Source organism: Gopherus evgoodei, chromosome 16 (assembly GCF_007399415.2).
Source record: "Gopherus evgoodei ecotype Sinaloan lineage chromosome 16, rGopEvg1_v1.p, whole genome shotgun sequence".
In the NCBI taxonomy this organism is placed as follows: domain Eukaryota; kingdom Metazoa; phylum Chordata; order Testudines; family Testudinidae; genus Gopherus; species Gopherus evgoodei.
This window is the reverse complement of record NC_044337.1, coordinates 14277285-14301163: the sequence shown is the minus strand read 5'-3', so window position 1 is coordinate 14301163 and position 23879 is coordinate 14277285. Positions and strand designations below refer to the sequence as shown.

Sequence of the window (23879 nt, the reverse complement as noted above, 5' to 3'; positions counted from 1 at the left end):
TACCAAAGGCATGCGGCATCACTCTCATAGCAGCCTCTGGCCCCAAGTACGGAAACAGGGATGTATGATCTAGTGCTAACAGCAGGGTTGGAAGCCAGGGTTATCCTGGGTTTGAATCTGGCCTGGGCCACTGCCTGCCTTGGTCTATCAGCCCACCTGTAAAATTGGGGAGGAGAGCAGGACTTTGGTGAACACCAGATTCCAACACCCCCTCCTCCACCATGAATTGTAAGCTGTGAAAAACAACAGCAACCAGTCCTCTGATTAATAAGTGCTAGGTACCAGCTATTGCAGTGCTCTTAGCCCCAGCCCATCAGAAAGCCAGATGCGGCTAAATGGGGCCTGTGTTAACCAGCCAGGACTTTCCAAGATTAAGAGAGCGTGCCTGAGATTTTCAAAGGAGCCGGCCATTCTTCATCTTCCCTTTCCCCCAGTTCAACAGTTTCATTCCCCTCCCTGTGTGGTCGATAAATCCTTCTGCTTTCCTCCTGTGCGGACACTCGCACGAGGTGGATTGGTGGGAGTACGCGCTATCTCGGATTGGTTTTTCTAGCTTTCTCTTTGCAAAGCGCTTCTACGTTCTACGCTACCCACATGTTCCTTATGCTGCTCTTGGCTCCCCTGGAGATAAGATGGGACAGACTGGAGGGGTAAAATCCATGGTTAACCCTTTACATTCCTGCTCTGGCAAGTGTCTGGTGCTTATAGAATTGCACTGAATGAACATCCTATCACGCACATTAATGGGGAACGTCTGAGCATATCAGTGGAGAGAGTTTTCCCGTTATAAGCTTTACTTAGATGTTAGTGAGCCCTTAAGGGGCTTAGGGATCCCTTAGGTTCAATGGTGAGGTCCTGATCAGAAGAAACAAAGGCAGTTGACAGCTGGAAAAGTGACTTTTGTTTCTGTCCTGCACTGGCCGGTTGGTTAAAAAGGCTTTTCTGACTCTCTGGTCCTCTTTAGTTTTCTGATATGAGCACACGGGAAATGTAACATTACATGGGTTCATTAGCCGCAGAGTTTCCAAGCAAGTCACAAAAAGGGGCAACATTAAACTTGGAAATCCAGTTCACTCCCTCATGGCACTAATTGATTACAGATGCCCCTCAGCTCAGGGAGGAACTAGTCCGTCTTACCCGAATCCCCCTATGCTGTCTCCCCAAACGAAGCCCCCTAAGAGATCCTGATTTATTTCTATATATCTCTTTGCAGTTTCCCATTATCTCCCCCACCACACCCACCCATGTTATACATCAGGCAAACAGGACGGTGCGGTGGAAGTTGGGGTGGGAACTAATCACTGGCGTCTCACAGGATCCGAATAAAACCTTCTGTGGTGCTCTCAATCTGCGAGAGCCTGCGACTGATTTATAGCTGCTGAAATCAAACCCTCCCTGTCCGTTTCTTGTAATCAGATCGGGAGAAGAATTACACATTTTACATTCAAGGGGGAAATTTATTTGCTTTTTTAAAAAAAAATTGTCTTATGCTCGTTAAGAAACAAACTTGGGATTTAGATTTTTTTTTTTGAACATGCGAGGGGGGAAATTGGAAAGGATAAAATAATTCTACATGGCAGGGAAGTTTAATTATTCCCTTTTCTATGTAGGTTTATTTCAGTGGCAGTGGTTATCTGTCCAGTGGGGAGAAAATTTCAGCACTGATATTATTTATTTGCTGTAGTTTACCGTGGATTAAAAATGAAGCATCCAAACCCTTTGCTGGGATCCATCTGCCTAGCTCCAGTCAGGCCAAATGACCTCAGCTGGGGATGTGGCCCAAACTTCTAATTTCTGCATGTGCTTGATTTATTTTAATACTCCTAATTCATACTTCAAAGTTTGACTTAGGGGGACCAAGACACGGCTTTTTTTGTGGCTGCCTCTTTGCAATGTTGTCTTCTGTTTGTAAATCTTTCTTTTTTAAGGGTCATCTCCTAAGATCTTTCCTCTGTTCCCACTCTGGTGAGCTCCTGCTCCCGTAAAACCGTCAGTTTCCCTAAGTAAGATGTGAGCAAAACTGGAGTAAGGACTCTAGGAAATGGTTACTTGGCAATAAAGGAACAATCTGGGCCAAATAACAAACTGGTGTAACTCAGCATAGCTCAATGGAGCTACTTCGATTTATGCCAGCTGAGGACGTATGAATCTGCAATTTCAGGAAAGCGACAGAAAGATTGTTAAGTGCAGGACTTCAGCTCAGTCCCTGCTAACCACTCCTCTGCTAATTTTTTATTTGTTGCTATTATTTTATATTTATTTGGAGCTATGGAGGCACATTTTTATCTCTTTCTCCTGTAAAACCCCAGAGCATCACAAAGAGCCGGGCGTGTTTCTAAAGGATCTGCTCTAGGAATTATTTTGGGAAAGTTCTCTGGCCTGTGTTTTATGGCAGGTCAGGCTAGATAATCACAAAGGTTCCTTCTGGCCTAGCTTCACAAAGGTGTCTGGATGCTTTAGGAGCGGGCTTCCTGTTTAAAAGGCTGAGGACCCAGGGAATATTATAAAGAAGTTGGCTAGGAATGGGATCACAGGGGCCTGACTGTGGCGGCCATCGAACAAGTCTATTGCTCTCGGCTTTCCCAGGCTTCCCATGTGCAACACAGACCCAGAATGAACTCCATGGCAGGACGAAAACCAGCAAAGGAGGCCGCTGGAAGTGAGGAAGTATTCACTCCTTTAACATGTACATAACTTTTCCTCCTATCGAAAGGCTTAATCTTGCAGCCCTGTCACACACGAGCGAGTAGAGCTGTCGCTGGGACTTAAGCGGGACAACTTGCACGCGTAAGTTGCTCGAGCAGAGCACATTGGGTTTATTTTTTAAAACTATTATTACTTCCTCTTCCTTTTTTTTGTGGGGGGGAGGGATCAGCTTTTTTGATGTATAAACATGTTCACAGCAACTCTGTTGCTGTCAGCACGTTACTCTGGAGGGTTCCTCTAGGAAGTACGGCACCGGCGAGCATCAAGGCTGATCATGCCTCTTACTAACTGTCTCTTACTCAACTAACATCTTGCCCAAGTAAGGGCTGCAGGATTGGGCCCTCGCTTTCATGCAGGACCATGAGGAACTGATGGGGTCCAAAATAAAACGGGCGGCTTTGCAATCAGTCCCAGTTAAGAGGCATGCCTGGGAGTGGCCTCGCATGGCAGCCTGCCTCTGACCTCTCAGGTATGTTACACTACAGAGGGGACGCTGGTTGAACCAGCAGGTCTCTGATGGACAGAAGTGCAGGTTGGAGTTAGGTGGAGGTGCTCAGGGTCTCTCCATCTGCTGCATGGGATGGTTCACTACAGGGGCACTTTTAACTTGCAGCTCCCCCGGTGCTGGTCTGGGACCATCACTTCCCAGTAATTCCCTTCCCTACGTGCAGCGACTTTGAAAAGGCTTTGAAGGGCCCTTTGTTTTCTCTAGCAATCAGTTACATCAGCCTTGATGCTCGCCGGTGCCGTACTTCTTAGAGGAACCCTCCAGAGTAACGTGCTGACAGCAACAGAGTTGCTGTGAACATGTTTATACATCAAAAAAGCTGATCCCTCCCCCCCACAAAAAAAAGGAAGAGGAAGTAATAATAGTTTTAAAAAATAAGCCCGATGTGCTCTGCTCGAATCAGATGTACTGCTGCTGATCTCAGTGTGCCACGGTGGAAAGGTTTAATTAATGAGCTGTAGAGACTGTCGTTATCTGACAAACTGATAACATTGCCCGAGTTCTCCCAGTCTTGAGCTGTGGAATGAGGAATCTCAGTGTTTCCGGGTAATTTTTTTTTTGGCAAATCTGCCTAAGTGATTTAGGATCCTATTAAAAGTCACCGTGATACCTAAGTCTCGGTGAAAAATCAATGGGACTTAAGGCTCCTAAGTCATTTAGGTGCTTGTGAAAATGTTGCCGTCTGTCTCATTGGTAGAAATGGCTAGTGTCATTTAAACTAGCCCGGTGGGCCTAGACAGCTATTAATCCTTACAAAACGGGCATTTTCCAGCCTTCCAGTCAAATACCTATTTAGGGATGTGTGTTACAATACAGCAAAGTTTGTCTGTGTACGTATTTTCCCCAGCATCCCTTTTCCTTTCACTCTGCAATTCATTGAGGGCACTATATGTTATCATCACATGGGTAGCGTTTAAGATTATGATTATGAAGGGATCCCTTCAGCAAGCCCTTACTCACATGAGTAGTTCCACTGTCGTCCACTCCCATAAGGACTGTTTCCAAAAGGGTTTTTCGGGATTTAGCCCTAATTCTCAACCCATGTCTCTTGGGCATTGTTTAGAGTCGGGGAGTACTGACGTAGAGGACTGTAATGTTCTACCCATTTTGGATAGAAACACCACATGGATGGGTTCCACTTGTTGTGATTTAGCAATTTGCTTCTTTTAAAATTGTGTTTATTTTCCCATGTATCAAATATTTTATTGATGAAACCCAGTGTAATTTGGCGGGAAAAACGGGATTATTATTTGATCAATATTTTTTTCCTGCAAAGTAATCTTGCAGGAAGTGATTTGATAGTATTTTCCCTCCTTATTCTGCAGAGGTTCACTATAACCAGAATTGCATTCTGTATACTGCATTGCTTAGAAACTTTGCGATTGCTACTTTGTTTTGCTGGAAAGCAGATGACGTTTCTTTGCGAAAGGAGCTTCCCACAGTATTTTAATCTCGACTCATCAGAAAAAATGTGCATTGAAAAAGCTTTGTAATGTGTGTTCCAAAGGAAATTGACTTGGTTGGCTTTCCCATAATCACTGTATTTTCTTTCCTTTGGCATCTATCTATCTATCTATCTATCTATCATACTTCTAAGGCACCGATTATATTGGTATCTTAAACACAATACAAAATCAAGAAGTATCAGAGTCTATATTCAAAAGTTGTGTCCATTCTCTGTGATTTGTGAAATTAAGTGCTGGAGGTTTTCTGTTGCAGAGGGTGTGTGTGTATATGCTCCTTCTGAAGGAGACTGTCTTTCCCCCTCTCTGATTCGGTAACAATAACAGATAAGACCAGCCACAAAAATAAGAGAGAGACAGAGAGAAACCTGCGTGGTTTTGGTCTTTCCTTTTTCAGAGATCCGCGCAGAACTGTAGCTGATTTGCTTTCCAGCTTCTCTCTCAAAATTTACTAGAAATCAGTAGGAAGAACTTTAAAAAAAATGTGCTAATATTTTTTTCCTGGGAGGGCAATAAACCAATATCCTGCAAACCCCCAAGAATCTTTCCAGTGCTTTTGCATCGACTGGCGAACGTATTAGTCATTTTCTAGATGCAATAGCTAGCCCAACTTCCTGGCAAGAATGATGCTGTGAAAAAGAGACCGTACATGGAGACTCTAATGATAAGGAATGAGATTAAGCGGCTTCTCTGTTGCATTCAGATAGATGCTAGTCACTCGACAAGACGCCGCTACCAGACTGAAAACAAGAAAAATGCTTGTTCTGCCTTCGTTTTAGTGCATTGGCTCTTTGGAGTGTGCTTCTTACGGGTGTTTACAAGTGCTCTGCTCCACTTCTTCAAGGGGTCTCTTTTCATTTTCTTTATGAGTTTAGAAGGAGCTGGGATGCCTACGTCTCAGTTTGCCTTCGGCGGAGAGGAAAAAGTGCCTATTGAAGCTCAGATTAAAAACCTAAGCCAAATTATTTTCCTTACTTAAAAAAAAAAAAAAGAGGGGCGGGGAGTAATTTTTGATCCATAAATTTAGGATGGGTAGAGACCTATTGTGAATTTTCCAAAGAGAGATCAAATAATTGATCTTTTTGGGTTACCCAGGTTATTGGACAGCTAGGAACCAAACTTGAGTGTTTATGGCATTAAAAAATACTTCTGGCTCTTTGAAGTTCGCTGTGTTTGGTTTGGACCTGTGATATTATTGCAGCAGACCCAGCAAAATATCAATATACTATTCTACCTTCGTGACTTTAGAAGCTTGCTTGCAAACCTCACACAGCACTCAGTTAATTTTAAACCAGAGGTCGGATTCTGCCCCTCTGACTTAGACTGAGCAGTGCCCTGCTGTGTGAATGGTCCAATGGATCTCATTGCTGTGATTTGTGGAGCCAGGGACTGCTTAATCTGAGTGAAGAGGGGCAAAATCTAGCCCTTTAAAAATCAAAGACGTGCTGGTTTAATTTAATTTTTTAAATAAAGATGGGCACTTGCTCTAGCCATAATGGTTTGGTATTATCTGTTCTGGAAAATAAAATAATGGTCCAGATTGTCAAGAGTGACTAGTGATTTTTGGATATCCAGCTCAAGACACCTAAACGCAGCCTGACTGTCAGAAACGCTGAGCCCTTGCTCTCTGAAAATTGGGCAACATTCAGATGCCTTGGGTTGGGGAACCCAAAACTGAGGCACTCAAAATTCCTAGTTATTTTTTAACATCTTGGTCAGGGGAGTATTTGGCCTGTAGCATTTCCTGCCTGAATGGAATGAGTTTCTTTCAATCGAATAGTCCCTTTGCTGCGCTGGTGCATTTAAAGTCAGAGTATTCAGACCACAAGGTCTGTCCACAGGCCTGTTAATGGAACTCGCAAATAGAACCAGCAAATCACGCTGCCCAAACCCTGTGTGCATCAACAGAGCTCTCCCTGACCATGGACGATGCTCTTCCTCTGCCCCTTACTCACTCCCAGGCACTTTTAAGTCTCCCATGCTCTTCTCCCAGCCCTCAGACCTGCGGCTCCAACCAGCCACCAGCCCAGTCTCACATGTCTATGCCCACTGGAGCCAGGCTTGATCTGGCCTTTATTTGGTGCCGGTGGCCCAACAACAACTCTCTTTCTGTCACAGTTTGTAAAGGGCAACCAGTGGCCCTGTCTCATCCACAATCAGTATAGAGATGCCAGCCACCCATTTAGGAGTGTGTGGGGGGAAGGGGAAGGTGTCCCATTCTTATCCCCACCCACAGCACAAATGTCTTGGCTGAGTCCAATCACATAAGTTTCAAAATTAGCTGGAGAAATAAGTTAAAACCAGGGCTGGGGGCCTGCGTCCCATCCCAGCTGACACTCAGGGTCTGACCCTATGAAATCAGGTGCTCAGAAGCTTGGTTCAATCGCTGTTGATACCCTGGATTGATGCCCTCCACTCAGTGCTTAATTTGTAGTGAAAGAGGTGCCGGGGCTCAAGCAATATTTTGACATTCATAACGGATGTGCCAAGCCCAGGGGTGCTGGGGCTAGGAACCGCCAAGCCCAGAGGTGCCGGGGCTCGGAACCGCCAGGGCCAGGGGTGCCGGGGCTTGGAATCACCAGGCCCAGAGGTGCTGGGGCTCAGAACGGCCAGGGCCAGAGGTGCCGGGGCTCGAAACTGCCAGGGGTGCCAGGGCTCAGAATCACCAGGCCCAGAGGTGCCAAGGCTCGGAACGGCCAGGGCCAGGGGTGCTGGGGCTCGGAACCACCAGGCCCAGAGGTGTCGGGGCTCGAAACTGCCAGGGGTGCCGGGGCTCGGAATCACCAGGCCCAGAGGTGCCGGGGCTCGGAACGGCCAGGGCCAGGGGTGCTGGGGCTTGGAACGGCCAGGGCCAGCGATGCCGGGGCTCGGAATCACCAGGCCCAGAGGTGCCAAGGCTCGGAACGGCCAGGGCCAGGGGTGCTGGGGCTCGAAACTGCCAGGGGTGCCGGGGCTCAGAATCACCAGGCCCAGAGGTGCTGGGACTTGGAACGGCCAGGGCCAGCGATGCCGGGGCTCGGAATGGCCAGGGGCAGAGGTGCCAGGGCTCGGAACCGCCAGGCCTGGGGTGCCCCTGGCACTAAGTAGCACTGTCCCCTCCCTTCTCAGTTGTGTCCCATCCCAGCTGCTGCTCAGCTGATGCCTCTAAGGGATGCTCAGATTCTGCCCCCCATTATACTGGTCTCACCCCCCCCCCGGCTATTTCTGGGGGCTCCGCTCCCTGCCCCAGCAGTGACCCTGCCCCCTGGCTATTTCTGAGGGTTCCCCTCCCTGCCCCAGCAGTGACCCCACCCGGCCGGCGCTACTCACTGTCCTGGGGGGTCGCCTCGCTGCCGCTGCTGCCGCCGGACGGCTCCTGCAGCCCCTTGGCGCCGTCCCTCGCCTCCGCGCCGGGCTCCTTGCGCCCGTTCATGCCGGCCGCCACTTCCTCCAGGTCCAGGAGGTGGCTGACACTGAAGTTTTTCCTGCCCTGCGGGTTGTCAGGCGGCTCCGGGATCCGCCCGGGGCTGGGGCCGAACTGCTTGTCCACGCCGAAGGCTGCCGCGCTGTCCATGGCTCGCTCCGGCGCCCCCCAGCCCGCCCCGCGCCCCCGTGCCCCGAGCGGCCAGGCAGCCACCCTGCCCCAGGCAGCCAGCCCCTCGCTCTCCCTCTCCCGGCCCGAGCGCCGGTCCGCCTTGTGCTGACGTCTGGGGGAGAGGGAAAAAAAAAAAAGAAACACCCAAAACTTTCCTCTCCCCTTCGCTCTGCAGTGGCTCAGCGAAACGTGTCCACACAACGCCCCTTCTTTGAAACTGACGCGAACAGCCCCCACTGCCCCCCCCACTTGTCTGCCCCCTCTCTTCTGCTGCAGAGATTTTTTTTAAATGAGAGAGAAACCACTTCGCTTTCCCTCTTACCCCGCACGCATTTTCCCCCCTCTCCTGTGCCTGAGAAAGTTAAGTGCTTCTATCAACAAGTGTAAGTGAATGTTTTCAGCAGAGCTTCGACAGGGGAAGGGCTTTTCACATGTACGGATTCCACCGGAGAAAGATCTGACCCATGCTTTGGCATAAGGGACCTCATAAAATCAAGCTCACACGCACATCAATGTAACCCCCCCCTTCCATATATACAACATACACACACCCTCCTCAAAATCTCTGCATAGCCCCCACTGCCTCCCTCAGCCTCAGATCAAGGTCACTTCTCTTGGGAAAAACCCAGCTCTCCTGCCTTAACGAGATAATTATGCCCTGCACCACAGTTAAAAACTCATAGGCTGCTTCCCTAGGGATTGCTAAGGAGCCTCCCTAATGAAAAGCAGCCACTGAGAGAGGAAAAATGAGTTTTTCCTCTCTAAAAATTAAAAAGAAAAAGAAAAAGAAAGAAGCAAGCTTTGAAAAGTGAGGTAGGGGCTTGTTATTAGTGTCTGGTGAGGGGCTGCAGTCAGGACAACAGGAGGGGAGGTTAGTTATTTTTTTCTTTCTTTTGATGTATCTGTGCCTATCCTGATTCTTCCTCAGTGCTGTGGGTGAGCTTGTTTTTGAAGGCACATGTGTGTACAGCTACGTGACCTGTATTGGCGATCCAAACTCCTAGCTCATAAAAATCTACTCCTGAACTCTTAACATGCCCTAAAATATCCCAGCTAGGGAGCTCACTGACTGAATCAAGTTAAAATATGTAGCAAGTTTCACTTGTGCATTCTGTTTTTCGGTGACAGATGTGCCTATTTTAAAACAAGAACAAGGATGGAGTTTCAGAGGCTGTTTTTTAAGCTTCCAAAACAGGACTCCAGCCTCGTTCATTAGTATTAAATGTTGCCAGTTCTGATCTTCTTAGCCCTGGTGTGATCTGGAAGTGACTTCACTGAAGTCAGCAGAGACTCCAGATTTAGACGGGTGTACCTGAAATCAGAGCATGGATCTCTCTGAATTAGAGTGAGGCAATTTGGGCTGATAAAGAAGCCAATCCAAACTTTTCTCTTTTCAAAAGATGTTATTGCATGAATTTAGAGATGGGCTGTCAACCTGAGAGTCTCTGACCAAAGGACAGGTAAATCATGAGACGAAGCATGACAGGTTTCCCATCATGCTCTGTCACCAATCAACTCCTCAGCTGAGCTGCAGGGTCCAGATCTATGGATGAGAGTTGAGTGTGGTCTCCTGGGCTTGTATAATCTGACTCCCACAAAGAATTTAGCTAATTTAATATCCTCTGTGACCTAATCCTCATCTCCACCTGCTAGTGTCACAAAGAGTAAATTATGTCTTCAAATGGGTAATGCGCAGGAGTGGATGGAGTCTGAAGGAGTAAAGACCTTGCTGTCATATAAATGTCTGTAAATTACTAAAGGATAAATTGAGAGCAAGACAGGATGCAGAAACAAGAAACAGGCCCAGGGTAAACCCCTGAATCAGACCTCCTTTGATTCTTAGATGGTTTGGAATCTAATCTTTTGGTCCGAGCCCTTTGGCTCCGGTTTTTATCCAAACCCAGGAAGGGCCTGTTTTGTCGTTCTGATGCTGGTGCAATCTCATGAGAACAGCTGGTGAGATAGCATCACCACCAAATCTGAACTTAAAAGCCTTATGCTGACTTGACCTCGTCCCTGAATCAGAGCCTAAATCAAATCTAAATTTGGACAATGCTGGCCCACCCTTGGTATAAACAAAATGCTTGTACAGCTTACAACATTTTTCAGTTTTCCTAGAGGAGTCAGCAGCTGGAGCCAGGAATGCTGTCCTTATGAAGAGTCGCCCGGCTCAGATTTGGATTCAAACTTCCTCAAGGTTTGCAGATACTGGAGCTGAGGTTTTGGGTTGGACCCATTTCTGTCCTTAGCCTTGTGTGTTGTGTGGGAAAGGATTGTGTTTCTAGTAGTACCAGAGAAAAAGGGGTGGGTGGCTTCCGGATGGAATCGATAGCATCCCTTCCATGTCAGGTTCGAATTAATCCAAAAGCTCAATGTGAAACCATCACATCTGACCTGGTTTCCACCAGGAACCATAAAGAAGGCCTGAAACTGGCCCAGAGTGGCTCATCAGCAAACTCTCCAGCAGTTTACATTTTTTGAAGTACTTTAATAAGATTCATGAATTAATGCTTCCCAATAGAGCAGGTCATATAAGAAAACAAACATGATGCCTTTTTTTTCAGATGTTTCTGCCTTTTTTTTTTTTTGTTTGGTTACGGAAGTTTGAAATTCATTCTATTTTAACCAACTCTATAGTTGGCTAAAAATGGAGGGGGGGGGAATTTCATCAAAATGTTCCCCTGCCTATTTTGTATTGATTGAATTTTCAAAATGTTGTTCAAATTTCAAGCAGCTCTGCACACAAAACCAATCCTCTTGGGAGGTAGGTGAGGATTATCACCCCCATTTTAAAGATGGGGGAACTGAGGCTCAGAGTAAAAGACCTTCTGTTCTAGTCATTGTCCTTAGGCACAAAGGGTTGCCCTGAGAGTATCTTAATCATAGAATATCAGGTTTGGAAGGGACCTCCCAAGGTCATCTAGTCCAACCCCCTACACAGGATCATTGGTACTTTTCAAAGCTTGTATTTTCATAGAATATCAGGGTTGGAGGGGACCTCAGAAGGTCATCTATTCTAACCCTCTGCTGAAAGCAGGACCAGTCCCTAGACAGATTGTTGCCCCAGAACCCTAAATGGTCCCCTCAAGGATTGAGCTCACAATCTTGGGTTTATCAGGCCAATGCTCAAACCACTGAGCTATAACCTCATTGGTATCATCAAGGTAGGAGCCTTCAAACACCCGGCTCCCAGCTCCAAACGCAGTTCACTAAGCCATGCTGCCATTTGGCAAATGTAAACCAAGTTTTGCTTCGTTTCACGTTTTGCTACCAGAGGTTTGCCCAGCTGTGTTTGTTCCCTCTTGTCAATTTCTGACTTGGGTGAACTCTTCCCAGAGAACGATCAAGACAGAGATTACTGGGATTAATCCTGAAGCACACTGGACTCAATTTTTCTCACGATAGTCGATCAAGCAATGGCCTGGCAGATATTTTGGCAGCTGCGGCTAGAAATGTATCTTTAAAAGAAGATTGGGTTTGCCCAAGAATCTGCTCGCCGCGTCCATTATTATGCACCAGGGAGGTCATAAACTCTGTCAGACCGATCTTACTCAATTATGTCTTACAGTTACTGTAAATTACAATTAAATTCTAGAAGTATCAGACCAAGCTGTGAACACTGAAGGATTAACAGGGCTGCCCAGCGCTGCCCCTCTCGGCTTGGTGGATGGAGATCTACCTCCCACAGCTGGACAGTGGACAGCACTGCTGGGCACCTCGCACAACACACTATTTTAGGGCATCAGAGGCAACACAGCAGGACTGGTGGAAAGCTAGTAGCTTAATACTGGCAACTAGGGTTCAAGGGCTGGTATCTCCTGGTTAGGGATTGAGCATTTGTGGCTAGAGGATAGGTCCTGAAGGCTAAGGACTGGCCTCTGACCTTCCCACAAGCCTTCTAATTGCTCAAACCCAGAGGCCTTCTTTTAGCTGGGTAACATCTTGCTGTGATTATGTTGTGGAGCGCTGGAGATCTGCAAGGGCTATTCATTTTCAGGCCATGGGGGAGGGGGAGGCTGAATGGTTTAGCCTTGTCTCCCTCCTACCCTATTTAATCAGGGTTATAATTATCATCAGCATCATTGTTATTATTTAGACCCTAGGCATGAACCCAGGCCAGCCTGTTTCTTTCAGAGGAGAGTTTTGCTCAGTTCAGAGTGTTAAATAATGAAACGGAGGGATTAATCGGCAGTGAAACCCCCTTGGGCTCGCACTTCCTCAGCCCCTGTGATTGCTGATATTTTTTTGGGTGAAATATGACCTTTTTTATGATCAAAGGGGATCAGAGTTCCAAAGGAAAGAAAAAAAGGCAGCGAGTTTTCTTTTTCCCAATCCTAGCGGTCTGGTAAAGTTTCTTTAGACATGCAAAGATTTACACACCTTTCTGCAGGGTGCCTTAAATTACCCTCCAACTCTTTACACATTTCCAGGAGCAGAGCAAGAACAGTAAGTCATTGAGAAATTAACTGGCCTTTCAATAATATCCCCTGTCGGCCTTTCAGAAGGGGAATGGCTAATGACTTTTTTGAAGTAGAGGTCAGGGTTTGCTTTTTTAAAATAAAACAATCTGTATTAATGCAATTTCCTTTCCAGCTGTAGTATTTTTTTAAAGCATCATTTTTCCCCCTCCAGCCATACGATGCATCTAGAGTTAGAGACATCTATGTAAAAACACCTATCTCCTTGCTTTGTTGGCTCCTTCGGATGGGACCCTAATGTTTTTTTTAAATTTTCATTTGTTTTAAATGATCAAAACCAGATCTCAGTGGGGCCCCAGTTCAGCAATCCACCCCTCATCCTTGTTCAGTGACGCATTTAAGCACGTGATCAACGAGATTTTAGCGCATGCTTAAAGTTAAGCATGTATGTTTTGCTGAATAGCTTAAAGTATGTGATTAAATGCTTTGCTGAGTTGTGGTGTAAATGTGGCATATTTCCATTGAAGTCAATGGAGCAATGCAATTTACCCCTACTACGGATCTGGCCCATTGTATGGTCAACGTTTGCGAAGGCTGCAGTTTGAAACCCTGTGGATGGACTTTTCATTGCCATGTCCTGTTTCCTTCAGTTTTTTTTCTAAACCTTTCTTTTTCTTTTATTTTATTTTATTTTAGTAATCTCATTGAATGTCTTCAGGTTTTCTTTCAGATTATTTATTTATTATGTAGTGCCTACCAGCACAAAGGAACTTAATATGTTTTACAAACACAATCCTCTTCCTCATCCCTGAAATACAGCTGCCTCTAGGGGTGGAACATCGCAGCAGTTCAGTAGCAATGCTACACAACACTTTTAGGTATGGAAGGTAGCTTGCACTTACTGGGTCGGTGCTTCTCTAGCACACTCGCATGCTGCAGTGATGAGAATGGCATCAGCATCTCTCTAGAACTAACACCATCTGAGATGTGACCCATATTTTCTGTCTGAAACTGCAGAGGAAGTTTACAGGGCATAGGCAGAATGCAATTACCTGGGTTCACAGGGGTATTCAGTGTTTTACTAGTGTAGCGTTTACCTTGCATCAGTACTGGACTACTCTGTCCATAATACCCCATTAGAGTTTCTCCACCTTTTGAATCTGCATCTTCCTTGAAACCTTCCTGCACTCTTTAACAGCTCTCATGCAAATCCTGGCTCCTCTTCTCCCTGAGCAGCAAAACCTCTCTTTGCAGTCAAGCTTTACGCATCCGACGAAGTGGGTATTCACCCACAAAAGCTCATGCTCCAATACGTCTGTTAGTCTATAAGGTGCCACAGGACTCTTTGCTGCTTTTACAGATCCAGACTAACACAGCTCCCCCTCTGAATCTTTATGCTGTGATAATTCCTAGCCATGTACACTTTTGACCTTTCTGTTTCATTTGCTGGGCTCTCTCCCCCTTTACGCTCGTAGAGGAGATGATCCAAGAGGTCAAACCAATAAATTTTCCTTATTTACCCTACAAGTTAGGAAGCCATTTACAACACGTGTGTCTCCTGACTTGCAACTGATTTCAAAACATCAGGCACTGAAACTAATTCCAGAGAGGGAATCTCAGCTAGAAGTTTATCTAGTTTCATCGCTTGCAACAAAAGCAGAATATTGCTATTCTCCATGTGTGTGTCATTAAGGACACGATCCAGCAAAACACTTAGACACGTGCTTAACTTTAAGCACAAGAGTAGTCCAGTTGCAGCCAAGGGACCTCGTGTTAAAACGTTTTGCTGGATTAGAGCCAAAGTCTTATCTTCCCCTTGGTTTTTATCCAGGCACAGCTCCCATTGGCTTCAAACAAGGATTATTTGCCTGAATAAGGATTACAGTCTTCAGGCTCTAGAATATCTGCCTAAACTTTCGGACTCCTACCCGCGATTCCTGAACACCTACCAGAATTGTCAGCTCCACAATGTGGAAGAGCCACATATGGTCTAGCTGAGTGTAGAAGGCACCTGATATCACAGCAGAGGAGCTGTCGGTGGCGTGTATCCCGTCGCGCTGCAGGTTCACTGCAGCGCAGGGTACAGAACATTACAGAGCCTCTGGGTGTTGGTAGTATTGTTTGGGTTTGGGTGGTGGTTCCACCTCCTCCGTAGCACGGTTCTCAGCTCACGGGAGCTGTGAGGAAATCAGAAGGAAATGGAATGGGGGGAAGCTGACAGAAACCTGCAATTGCTAACAACCCTCTCTGCCCCCTCGCTGGCTGTGCGGAGGAGAGTGGTATTCAGGTGAAGTAAACAAGCAGCTGGCCTGGTAGGAAATCCAGGAGACCTGCCAGACTGGCCGTCTACAGATCACAAGCTTTCGCCTGACATCTTCGCACCCACACTGATCCAGCAGGAAAGGAGTTTTTTCCACTGGGCAACAAGATGGGTACGAATGCGATTGCAAGGTTGTATATGTTGGCGTTGGTCCTGCTTTGAGCAGCGGGTTGGACTAGATGACCTCCTGAGGTCTCTTCCAACCCTAATAATCTATGATTCTATGCTGTGTGGTTTGCAGGTTTAAATAGACAAACTGAGCACCAAATCCACGGAGCTCCCAGGAGTGACATAACTGAATGGCCAAATTCAAGCCGGCACAGAAGCTTGAGGGCAAAGCTGCGCTGCTGGCTGCTTAAGAGCATTTATTTATTTATTTTTTAGAGGGAGTGAGCACCAGGCTGCAGGGGCTTAGGAGGGCAGCAGGGGCTGGAGGAGGGGGAGTCAGAATTAATCAGGGAGCTGTTGTGGGGTTTGCTCAAAGGCCACTAGGTTCTAGGTTTTAGCAGCTACACAAGGCTGCTGAAATTTGCCTCTCCCCCCCCCCCCCCCCCGTGGCTTAGACGTTGCCTCTGGAACTCCAGTATGGACTAATGTAGCCATGTCTCTGTGCACGTGTGTGTGTGTGTGTGCATGCGTGCGTGTGTGTGTGTGTTCCTAACTCCTGTCAGCAATAAGCCCCTTTCCAAATATACTGCCCTAGGGCTCTGCTGCGTCACAGTCGAGTGCATGTGACGGCATATGGCCCAGGGCATGACAAGGCTCCCCTGTGATGTTAGATACAATAAACACCAGAGGTGAACTCCTGCCTCATTGGCGTCAATGGGAGTTTGCCAGGCCAGGTTTTCAATCAAGTTCTTGACCGCTGGCCAGGATGTCTTGATTCACTCGCCTGCATGCCAGCTTCAAAGCCACCTACTTTGGAGTCCCTGCCCCTGTGCCCGTTACTCCTGGGGATTACTTCCCTTGGTGCACTCCCTCTACCTGCAGGACAGTTCCTCCTTTCAGTTTGATTCCCAGTCCCTGCTGTGCTCCGGGTGGCACCATCACAGGCTAGGAGGGCCATTGGTCCGAGCCCTTATGGCCATCACATGCCTGCAACAGGGGCCCAATTGCAAACCTGGGAAGCCCAGATGGTTGCCTCATGCTTTGGGTTTGGGTGGAGGGCCCAGAGCAGGAGCCTAAGGAAATGTTTCTAAGCCAGGGGTCCTCAGCCCTATAAAACATAAGAACGTCCATACTAGATCAGACCAAAGGTCCATCTAGCTCAGTATCTTGTCTCTGACAGTGGCCAATGCCAGGTGCCCCAGAGGGAATGAACAGAGCAGGGAATCATCAAGAGATCCATTCCCTGTCGCCCATTCCCAGCTTCTGGCAAACAGACGCTAGGGACACCATCCCTGCCTATCCTGGCTAATAGCCATTGATGGACCTATCCTCCACGAATATATCTAGTTCTTTTTGGGTGGAGGGCCCTTATGGACATCTGGGCTGGAGTCTGAGGTTCAACAGTAACAATCTCATCTCCTGCCCAGTCAACAGGTGACCAACAGGGGGATATTTTCGCCTGCCAGTGGCCACGCTTTACACTGCAGAAATAATAATTCCCTCCCTTCACTAAAAATGCCCATTTTCATATGTCTGACCCCTTTTGCAGACTGATTCTGCTGACTAAGCATGTTTAGGCATAGTGAGCTCTCCACAGCTGGATGTCAAAGGGGGGTGCTAGGTTTTTGGGCAGGGGGCTTTTTTTCCTCAGTGCTGTTTGTCTGAACTTATCTTCCTCTTGCATAGATTGATGTAAATCAGGAGTAACTCCACTGAAGTCACCAGACCGATAGTGGTATCGGGCCTTCTGTGGGCTGGTTGGGTTGTTTTCCCCATTAGCAGATGAGCAAGGACTACAGGTCGATAGGAGCGAGAATGCTGGAGGGTTTCAGAGAGCTGAGAAATCTAGACTGTGTGTGTGTGACGCGAGGGGGGGGTGTTATACTATATGAGAGAGAGAGACAGAGGCTTAGCTGTGGGGCTGAGTGGAGTGCAGTGCTAATCTATTCGGAAAGGAAATCTATTGTGAGGGAGGCAGGCCATAGAGGGTTGGCAAAGGAGGTGGTTCTAGCTATCTCTATCTGCCTAATTATGAATGATATTTCTTTATTCACTGATCTATTCCTATTTCTCCTGCCATCTCCTTAATTTCCAGAAGGTGCAATTCACTGGGAATTTAGATCCTCTCCCTGTATCTTTTAGGATACCCAACACACCCACACACACAGCCTGATTTAGCTACTTGTCCACATTGTTACAAAGTGCCCTGTTCCATGCTCTTGTTAAAGATTTTCTCCCAGATTTCTTATTCCCTCTATTTCTCTCTCTCTCTCTCTCTCTCTCTCTCTCTCTCTCTCTCTTTCTTTCTGTGCCAGGAATTCTAGTCCCAGATGAACCAATGCTCCGTGGCTCTGCTATTTCCCGTTTTCCCCCCACCCTTCAGCAGCGAGATGGGAAAAGACTGAACTAAAAAGAAAAAAAAGAAAGAAAAAATCAAAGCTGCACATATTGGATCCAGATGTGCTCCCTTGTATACAGCCCTCTCCAGCAATTTAATTAAATTCCCCCAGACAGCCAGGAGGGTTTCTTAATGATCAAATTTCCCTGGCTCTCCTCCTAAAATGCCCTCTCTCTCTCTCTCCCTTGCTCTGTCTCCCTGATGGATAGCCAACTGCATTCTTCCTGCAATCAGCCCAGCCAAAGAGATCTGGAAAGAGGGCAGCTCCCATCTCTATTATTCTAGCAGGGCACAGAATGCTTGTGGCTGGCGGTGGCCAGCAAAGCTTTTATTCACAAGGCAATCGCTGCTTGTTTCCCTAAAAATGCACTTCTTCCAGCTCTGGAATCTGGAGTCACTTCCCCACCGGGAAGGTTTGGCTTGCAGGGTTTGGAGCTGGATACCTAGAGTGGGAGAGATTTGAAGAAGGATGTTATACACATGGATACTTTGGCGCCCTTCTCCTCATTGGGATGAGGGACAATAAAGAGGCATTCACCTATGCCTTGGGGGTCATAAATATTCAATAATAAGGCGGGGCTTGACCCATTGGGTACCTCTGGCCATTACACTGCCAGAGGCAGTTTTTGATCTGCCTTTGGCACTGAGCATGGTCCCCCCAAACTAATTTCTGACCAGCCGGGGCTATTCTGAGATGGAGAAGGGCCTGCCTGGCCGGAGCCGCAGACTGCTATTGCTCTGCACCGTGCCCGTGGCATGTCACGTCTCAGGGCTATAAATGGCCATGATGGGGCAAAAGCCTGAGACCTTTGAATATGGTTAGTGAGAAACTCTGCTAGGCTGACAGGGCCGTTTCTGCAGCTGGTTCTGCTTGTCTTATCGCCAGCAATAGATCTTTGATGGCAGAAAAAAAGATTTAGCTAAGTTCCTGGAGGATCGGTCCAGCAATGGCTATTAGCAACGGATGCAACCCCATGCCCTGGGTGTAGGGTGACCAGACAGCAAATGTGAAAAATCAGGATGGGGATGGGGGGTAATAGGAGCCTATATAAGAAAAAGACCCAAAAATTGGGACTGTCCCTATAAAATCAGGACATCTGGTCACCCTTCCTGGGTGTCCTTAGCCTCTGATTGCCAGAAGCTAGGACTGGATGACAGGAGATGGATCATTTGATAATTGGCCCTGTTCTGTTCACTCCCTCTGGAGCATCTGGCACCGGCCACTGTCGGCAGACAGGATACTGGGCTAGATGGACCATTGGTCTGACCCAGTCTGGCCGTTCTAATGGTCTTATGAGAAAGGGCTGATAACCCTGTTCATTGGGTACCACCCCTCCCCCAGAAAGGTGGTGGAGCTTGTGAGAGCCAGGCCTGAATGATGATGCTAATACCTCATGCTTATCTAGCGCTGCCTTTCACATGAGTACTCGTGATTGACAGATGGGGAAACAATGACCTAGGATCAGAGGGGCAGCCATGTTAGTCTGGATCTGTAAAAGCAGCAAAGAGTCCTGTGACACCTTATAGACTAACAGATGTATTGGAGCATGAGCTTTCGTGGGTGAATACCTACTTGGTCGAATGCATGTATTCACCCTCGAAAGCTCATGCTCCAATATGTCTGTTAGTCTATAAGGTGTCACAGGACTCTTTGCTAATTTTAGTGACCTAAGAGGGGTTCTGTGACTTGCACGTGATGGCACAGCAAGTCAGTGGCAGACCTGGAACTACACCCCTGGAGTCCTGAAACCCAGCCTCACTGCTCTGACCACTAGCCCACACTGCAAATGCTTGTTCCTGCTCCCATTAATGGCAATGGGACAATGGCCATTGACTTCGATGGGCTGGCTCAAACCCCAAGGGGTGGATGCTTCCCCAGGTGGCATGGGGATAGACCCCGTCTCTGTGATCAGGGCAGTAGAAATGCAGTAGGAGGAATTATTCTGAGTGTCACAACATATCTCATTAACACATACACTGTTTGAGCTATTTCTAAGCCCCTTAATAGATGAAGAGGAAAAATGTGGTAAACCCATACAAACATTTAATGTGTTTGGTAGCGCAAGGGATTTTTTTTTCTGTTTTCCTTGCATGGGGCTATAAGACATGTTCATTGCCCCCATCCAGAGTGGTGCATGTAGGAAACCTCAGTGCCTGGTGATGCCACACAACGCCCCTCCTCCCCCGCCCCCAATGCACTAATGTCTGCAAAGTGCTTGGAGCTCCCCTTTCGAGGAGCGAACTGTTGTAACGGTGTCACTGTGCAGCAATGAACCCACGAGCCTCAGGCCTGATAGCCCACTGCCACAACTGAATAGTTACCCTCAGGGACCAGCCCCCTGGGTCACATAGGGGATGGAGTGTCCTGTGGTGTCATTAAACCATGATTTGAGGCCTGCCGTAACTCAGCCAGAGATTAGGGCAGAGGTGGGCAAACTTTGGCCTGTGGGATCATCCTGCCTGGTCTTGAGCTCCCGGCCGGGGAGGCTAGCCCCCGGCCCCTCTCCCACTGTTCCCCTCCCCCGCAGCCTCAGCTCGCTGTACCACCAGCGCTCTGGGCGGCGGGGCTGCGAGCTTCTGCTGGGCAGTGCAGTGGCGTGGCTGGCTCCGGCCGGGCGGCGTGGCTGCCAGTCCTGCTGCTCTTGAGTGGCATCGTAAGGGAGCGGGGGGTTGGATAAGGGGCAGGGGGTCCTGGGGCAGTCAGGGGACAGGCAGCAGTTGAATAGGACGGAGGTTCGGGGGACAGGCAACAGGGAGGGTTGGAGAGGCATAGGAGTCCCGGGGGGGGGGGAGTCCTGTCAGGGGGCAGGGTTGTGGATAGGGGTCAGGGAAGTCAGAGGACAGGGAGCAGGGGGCGGTTGGATGGGGCAGAGGTTCGGGGGGGCGATCAGGGGACAGGGAACAGGGAGAGTTGGATATGCATGGGAATCCCAGCAGGCCTGTCAAGGGGTGGGGGTGTGGATAGGGGTTGGGGCAGTCAGGGGACAGGGAGCAGGGGGGGTTGGAGAGGGGGTAGGGTCCCAGGCGGTTAGGGGCAGGTGATCCCAGGAGGGGGTGGTCAGGGGACAAGGAGAAGGGGGGGTTGGAGGGGTCAGGGTATCTGAGGGGGCCATCAGGGGATGGGAAGTGGGAGGGGGCAGATAGGGGCAGGATCCAGGCTCTTTGGGGAGGCACAGCCTTCCCTACCTGGCCTTCCATACAGTTTTGGAACCCTGATGTGGCCCTCAGAACAAAAAGTTTGCCCACTTCTTGGGCTAGGGGTCTGTGCCAGGAGTGGGTGAGCAGCTCTGGCCTGCGATGTGCAGCAAGTCAGAGTAGATGATCACGATGGGCCCTTCTGCCCTTAGAGTCTATGGGACAAAGCCCATTGTAGCAACAAGAGACTTTCCTGAGCCAGATCCCACTGAAGCCAATGCTTTGGGGCAGGCTCTTTGCTGGCTCACAGGCTCCGTGCCAGACTCAGGCCCCAGGAGCCAGTGCTCTGGGGAGGAAAGGAACAATTGCGAGCTGGGTGGGGGGTGACAGATGGGTCTTTATGGACCTCACCACAGCTTTCCTGCATGCCCTTGGGCAAGTCACTTAGCATCTCAGTCCCCATCTGTAACACGCCCTGCCTGTGAGCTTGTGGGGTGCTCAGATATTACAGCAAGCCGGACTTGCTAAGTACCATAGATAACTCACCCTGCAGCACCAGGGTTTGGGGACAGGGCACTCAATGGGCAGGCGATGTAAGGCTCTGCATAGTGGTAGATTCTGTTTCTTCCTCACCCCCAGAGGTTTGTTTGCTGTGCCCTGATGAGGGACAGTGGATCCGCAACATTGTACAAAAGTGCCCCCTGCACACCTATGCACACCTGGCCCTTTGGGGTCTTGTTCTAGCTTGGATGGCAGCACTGCGATGCTCTGCATTCCTGGGGACTGCTGTGTCCTGCTGAGGAACCTGGGGGCGGGGTTTAAAGTGCCTCCCCACAGCTGCACCTCTGCTCCAGTTTAAAACAGCTGGGGAAGGTGGAGAGGATTGGATTGCATAGGACTGGCCCTGGGCTACATCCCGTTCATCGCCAGTCAAATCTGCTTCTGTTAGTACAGCACCTAGCACATTGGCGGCGGGAGCGGGGACTCATCCACAACAGGGGGTCCTAGGCGCTAGGCTACTAAACCTAACTATGCTGGGCTGCAGGAGCTGAGCTTAGAGCATCCGTCTAGGCCCCAGGGAGAGCTGTCTGCCTGCTGGTAACTCTCACCACAGCTGGCATTTGTGCCCCTCCCCCGATTTCTTGTGGGGGTGAGGGGTCAGCAGGGAAGCCAAGAATTGACTGTGGAGTCTGGTCTCCCTTCTCAGTGCTAGAGGGGGACAGGCAACTCCAGGGCTGGGCTGAGGCGCACAGCAGGGGGCAGTGTGAGGGAACTTGTCATTACCCATAGTAGGTGAATTGGAGGCTGAGCCACAGATGATAAGAGTCTACTACTGCTGTGTGCTAACAGCATTAAACCATGGGTTAAAAGGGTAGTGGCGCATGGTTTTAGCCCTGGTGGTCACAAGTTCAAACTCCACTGGTAGCTCAAGAGAGGGGCTGTTATACTTAGTCTGTGGGGGAGAGGCTCTCAGGCAAGTGCTATAACCCCACCCTTTTGCTCTGCCTCCTACAGGAGATGGAAAGAGGGGGATGGAGGGAGCATTTCATGACTACATGTCAGAAAAATGCCAGATTATTTGGGCTGCATGCCTTCTCTGCCCCCGCCCCGCCCCCCTCCCTCCAGGGACGCAACCCTGTGTTGAAATTTGGATTCATTCCGTTAAAAAAACCAAACCCATCACCAGCCCTGCTTCCCTTATTGTTAACTTTCCAACGATCCAAATGCCTGGAAATGCCAATAGCATCGTTAAAAGCAAATCAAAACCCCAGACTAACACCACCCTCCCCCGCCAGCCCACCCAGCGATGTTCAAACTCTGTCGGCCCTGGGAGAGGGGCAGGGGCGATGTTGGCTGTAGGCTCACTGGCTTCGTTTGGCTAGAGAGCTTGGGCTCAGGAAGTCCTCCTGAGGCTGCAATGCAAGAGGGGAGCAGGCTAGGCCTGCTGCAGGTGGAGGAGAAAGCTAACAGCAGCCTTGCAGGCACACACGCAGCTGAGCTTATCCCTGCAGAAAGTCCTGTTTATCTGGGCCAGGCACATAAGCAAGGTAACAGACCTGGTGCTGGGCCCTGCAGGTGTGAGTGGGCACTGGAGGGGGGAGGGTTTTTTGGCGAGACGGGAGGTAGTATTTCAGGAAGGCAACCGTCCCGCCCCACTGGAATTTCAGCGCCCTGGGACGATGCTAGTTTTGGATTTCTGCAGCATCTTGACACGCCCTTGGGATTAAAGTGTTTTGCAGATAGTGTGGCTGATTCTCAGCCGCCCTGCACTTTTTGTAGCCATTTACACCATGCAAAGCGGATGGCTATAAAGCTCCTAGGCTGTTGGGTTAGGCCAGTTGGACTCTTTACTAGTCTCTGAGTACCCTGATGGGCTGCATCTCCCAGTGGCTCCAAAATGTATTTCTCTGCCTCGATTCTGCTCCTGCAGGAGAAGTCGGCTCCCGGGCAGGGAGGAAAAGTCTGGAGGGGAGGGCTCTGAACAAATCCTTCTTCCAGCATCTCAGTATATGGGGAAATTAAAGTAGCAAAAGAAAGAAAGCAAGTGAGACGAGATGATCACAATGGAGCCGTCAGGACCTGTGGACCAAAGAAAGCCTGGAGGAACAGCAACATGAAAGCAGACCATAGAAGGGACCGTAGCTTGAAGCTGTGTCTGAAGAACTCCACTGGAAATAGAGCTGTAACCGATCACCTCTGCCAACATATTTTCCCTGTTTGCATCTCCAACTTCCAGGTGCTAGGCCTCAGGTCTGACAGGTCTGGCTGCCTAAGAGCCTGGAGAGTTTTCACAGGAAAACTCTGATGAAAGATTGAGTGAGTTTCACACCCGTTCCAGGGCAGAACTAGTGGCAAGGGAGCGTGCCCCTTCCCCAAATTACAAACTGCTGATTAATTGGTGACAGAGAGAAGGCCAGGCTGTGGCTTACTGGCTTGGCCTCACAGTCTTCTGACCGCAGGGTTCTGACCTACCCATCAAGGCGGGGCAGTTGTCAGGGTTCATTTTCTCCCAAGGGGGCTAGCAAACACCCAGCTGTGATGCCCACAGCCCTTTCCAACCAAGGCGCAAGTAAACGTTACAAAGTGCCGTCGTGCTCATGGGGCGCGAGCGGAAAGGCAGACGCGAGGATAGGCTGGGACATGCTGGCTGCACGTGAGTGGCACCTTGCCGGTGTTCGTTTTGCACGGCCAACAAGGCGACCATGGCAAACATCTAACAGCCAGCCGGAGTACAGGTGTAGGAGCTGG

General features: G+C 48.9%; 1 protein-coding gene across 1 annotated transcript in view; it reads right to left on the bottom strand.

The window, feature by feature from the left end:
* The window catches only part of PRRX2 (paired related homeobox 2), a 74435-nt gene extending 66205 nt beyond the window's left edge, over positions 1–8230 (bottom strand). The window contains exon 1 of the mRNA XM_030536008.1: positions 7987–8230. Within this exon, the coding sequence (XP_030391868.1) occupies positions 7987–8230 (244 nt within the window). The remainder of the gene's footprint in view (positions 1–7986) is intronic.
* Positions 8231–23879: the final 15649 nt, after the last annotated feature.